The sequence below is a fragment of the Scomber scombrus genome, chromosome 3 (genome assembly GCF_963691925.1).
Source record: "Scomber scombrus chromosome 3, fScoSco1.1, whole genome shotgun sequence".
Classification (NCBI taxonomy): Eukaryota; Metazoa; Chordata; class Actinopteri; order Scombriformes; family Scombridae; genus Scomber; species Scomber scombrus.
This window is the reverse complement of record NC_084972.1, coordinates 11,424,360-11,428,522: the sequence shown is the minus strand read 5'-3', so window position 1 is coordinate 11,428,522 and position 4,163 is coordinate 11,424,360. Positions and strand designations below refer to the sequence as shown.

The 4,163-nt window shown below is 38.6% G+C and overlaps 1 protein-coding gene across 6 annotated transcripts in view; it reads left to right on the top strand.

Moving 5' to 3' along the window:
• The window catches only part of celf4 (CUGBP, Elav-like family member 4), an 88,951-nt gene extending 84,788 nt beyond the window's left edge, over window positions 1-4,163 (top strand). For 5 of the 6 annotated variants that reach the window (XM_062416560.1, XM_062416563.1, XM_062416562.1 and 2 more), the window contains 3 exons: window positions 166-309; window positions 1,456-1,649; window positions 4,033-4,163. In XM_062416560.1, the coding sequence (XP_062272544.1) occupies window positions 166-309; window positions 1,456-1,583 (272 nt within the window). In that variant the 3' untranslated portion in view covers window positions 1,584-1,649; window positions 4,033-4,163. The remainder of the gene's footprint in view (window positions 1-165; window positions 310-1,455; window positions 1,650-4,032) is intronic. The other variant, XM_062416561.1, reaches the window with a different exon arrangement.

Here is a 4,163-nt window from a genome sequence, read left to right as displayed (position 1 = left end):
GTGGTCTACCTGTTTTTTCATTCTTACCCCACGTCCTCCTCTCTCTCCTTGTCTCTCTTTCTCTGACCTTTTCCCCTTATCTCTGTTTTTCTCTCCCCCGTCTCTCTCTCTCTCTCTCTCTCTCTCTCTCTCTCTCTCTGTCTCTCTCTCTGTTTCTGTGTGCAGGACCAGAGGGTTGTAACCTGTTCATCTACCACCTCCCTCAGGAGTTTGGGGATGGAGAACTGATGCAGATGTTCCTGCCTTTCGGTAATGTCATCTCCTCCAAAGTGTTTGTGGATCGGGCGACAAACCAAAGTAAATGCTTTGGTGGGTAAAAATGAACAAAACCAAAAGATTATTGATTATTCTTTTTACTAATCACCTTCTTTACTGCAGTCGACACCCCTCCCTAACCTCTCAACACCCCTCCCTTAAACCAAATGAAAACAAAACACTGAGGATTTGTCTACAGTTGTGCAAAAGCTGGATGTTACTAAAAAGAATGAATGGATAACGAGTGTATCTGGATTTTCTTTAAATCATTAAAGCTGTTTTCCTTTTGAAGCTCTGACAAAGTTCTTGTTTTGATGAATATTTCAATGATATATAACTGATACAACAGTAACATCACAAGTCAAAGGGATCCAGATGAAGAGAGTTTGTGGTTACATTGCCATTGTGCTTTTTTGTGACATTAAATACAGATGATGTTATTTGTCTATGAGGATTGTGGGTGACTCTCAGTCTCTATCTCTCTATCAGTTTTTATCTCTGTAAGCAAAAGCAGAACGGTGCAGCATGCAAAGATAGAGAACTGCTGCCTCACTTTGTGCCACTGACAGCACAATTTAGCAGGAGGTATAATTATGTGGCAAATTATAAATGGATTGTGAGGAATATTTAATGGAGAGTCCATCAGGTGCAACCCATTTGCAAAAGTAGCTTTTGCTCATTAATACAACACAAAATTAATGTTGTATTATTCATGTTGGAATTTTGAGATGTAGGATTTAATTTGTGATGTTGATGCTTTTTCATTTAAAAGTGGAAGTTAAAAAGTGAAACATTAAAAATATATATATAGCACAAGTGTGCTGTGGTTTTGCTTTTAAATCCCATCACCAAGTTCATACTGTGATTTTGCTTGCATGCCTGTTATTAATGTGATCCTATTGTTGTGTTGTCATATTGTTGTTATACAGACATACATGGATACTATATAAATTACATCAATGCTTAAGATATGCTGTATTATGTGGAGATTTATTTGATGCTAATTGTTCTTTGTTTTCTGCATAAATGAAATGATTGAATTCCTATTGTTAAGGCTCATAGCTATAATCACACATAAAAACCCTGCTTCATCTTAATTAACCTCATCTTCATTATCCATTCTTTTGTAACCCCAAACTCTCCTTGTGTCTTCATCTAACCACATCCCTCGCTCTCTCTCTCTCTTTGCCCTTCCCCCAGGATTTGTGAGCTTCGATAACCCAGGTAGTGCCCAGGCTGCTATCCAGTCGATGAACGGCTTCCAGATCGGCATGAAAAGACTCAAGGTGCAGCTGAAGAGGCCAAAAGACGCCAACCGCCCCTACTAGCCCCCGCCCCAACCAGCCGCTGCCATCCCGGCGGTCGGGGCAGCCGTCGCACACAGGGAAAGACAGGTCAGACACCATGCTTAATTCATGTGAAGACATTTGCTGTCACTTCAGTTTGATATGTGATTAACTGAACCACTGCAGCCAATGCATATCATATTGAAAAACGCTTTAAATGGCAAGCCCATATATGGAGGTGCCTGATGTGGTTTCGGTAACATAAATGTTATATAATGCTTGCAGAAGCCTAATAACTAGCTGACCACCTGCAAATTGTTTGCAAAGAATAGTGATGAGATTTTATCCCTTTGCTGATAGTTCAATGAGGCATTTGTAAATATTAATTCCACAACTGTAATTATGACTCATTATTGTTTAAGATTTACTGCAGTGTCCAGTCAATCTACTCGTTATCTGTTATCTCTCTGGCAGCTACTGCATACATGCATAAGTGAAACACCCGACACACACTGGTGCAGTATTTAGTTACAAGCAGCCACCTCTGCTTTTTAGAACTACTTTACAGTAAGTGACACTGTACGTTATCCTATAGGTAAATGATAATTGGTAAATGGTTCAGCGTGTTGCACAGGGAAGGAATCATTTCCAAGGGAGAGGCATTTATTACCCGTCAGGCGGGTAATTGTGCCGTTCCTCTTTGTCTCCTCCCTTCATCTGTGTGATGGAGAGTTTAGGCTGTGTCGTTCATTCACCACTGATGACTTCATTCAAGGGCAACTTATCACCCACTCACAAACTAACTGAACCATACCAGACAGTGTCTCGAGGCAAATCACTGCAGGAAGAATAGTGCAATCTCATATGAATGTGTCACGAAAAATATGTTCCTTTTGATATATCAAAACATTTTTATACAGAACATTAGAGAAAACTCTTCTTGGTTTGCTTTTTGTGTGAGATATAGAGTGGGAATTTAAATTGATAAACAAGTATAGTGTAATTTTGCATTTGAATTCTTAGTTTTAATAGTATATCCAAATAATAATAATGCACTATCAAGGTAAAGAGTAATTAGACTGATGACTTTATATTCAGAAGGCAGGCTGGAGTGCTACATAACTTCTAATGACACAGGAGGGTTAAGATGTTTTGATTAAAAAAAATCTTTATCATTACAAAAGAGTACTGAGAAAGAAGTTTGTTTAAAACTGTCACTGCCAAGAGCTAAATTAACTCACCGTAGGATGAGCAGTGATTTGTTTCCTCAGCAAAATGTTCTTTGTTTATTCATACCAGAACTTAAAGTCTTTGTGCTGGCTAAGAAGCTTTGGAGAGGCAGGTGTCCTATAAATATGCTGCTCTGCTCCATCTGTATGTAAATACAGCTACAGTATAGAGGAACAAAATGGGAATTACTGTATATTATGGCAGTAAGTGCAAAAGTGTTGAAAAAATCCATAAAAGCATAATGAGTAATAAGTTTTTCTTTGAATCATCTTATAGAGATAAATAAAGAAATGAGCGCATAAACAACTGTGCATATTGTATGAGCAAATGAGTGTTGGATACTTACAGCTCCTTTGAAAATTCAACCACTCATTGAATATCAATATATTAAGTAATTTTAACAAAAACTATAAACTAAGAGGACTGCAGCTACACAAGCAGCCCTGTGTGGCTGTGGGAGTTAAATGCCAATGTAAACATGTTAACATGCTCACAAGGACAATGCTAACAGGTGTAATGTTTACCATGTTCCTCTTTTTATGTTTAACTGAATTGTCACAAACACAAAATACAGCTGTGAAAGATGAGAGTACCAATTAGTTTTTGGTCATAATCTAAAATATTGGACAAATTGTAAATGTGACCTGGTGGTGGCATTTGATGATATATTACACATACCTTATGAGGGAAACATAAACGTCTGTACGACTCAGTGTGCAAATTCTTCCAAAAACCGTCAAAGCAATTCACTTCAAACCACAAATGTCGAGAGGAAAAAACAAGGGATCACCAAAGTCATCAAAATCATACTACATCTTGTAGGGACCATGAATTTCTGCATAACATTTTGTCCTAATCCATCTCAGAGATGTAGAGATATCTGACTGAATATGTAAAAACTGCTGGTGTTGGCAGATGAAGTCAGGGGATCACCAAAGTCAACGGAATTCATCATCTGGGCACCACTGGTATCTGGGATCCATCCCATAGCTGTGGAGATATGTCACTAAAAAATAAAAATGTCATCCTCATGGTGGTGCTAAAGGAAAGTCAGGAGATCACCAAAGTCATTGGGATTCATCCAGAGGTTATACATGAACGCCTGAACAAAAAAATGCCATGGCAACCCATCCGATAGTTGTTGAGATATTTCAGTCTGTGCAAAAAGTGGAGGACCGACAGATTAGTACTGCCAACCCCCATTTATTATTCTTACATACTATTTGACCTAAACTATTTTTATTTCTTCTGTGCTTTCCAGGTTTTGTTAAGCTGAATCATATGTTGACTACTTGCTACCCGCCACTGAGTGCAAACTCAACATCTGGACCACTGAGGCTGCTTCAGAAACAGAGGAGAGAGAGAGAGAGCGATGACCCGAGTCAAGGACAC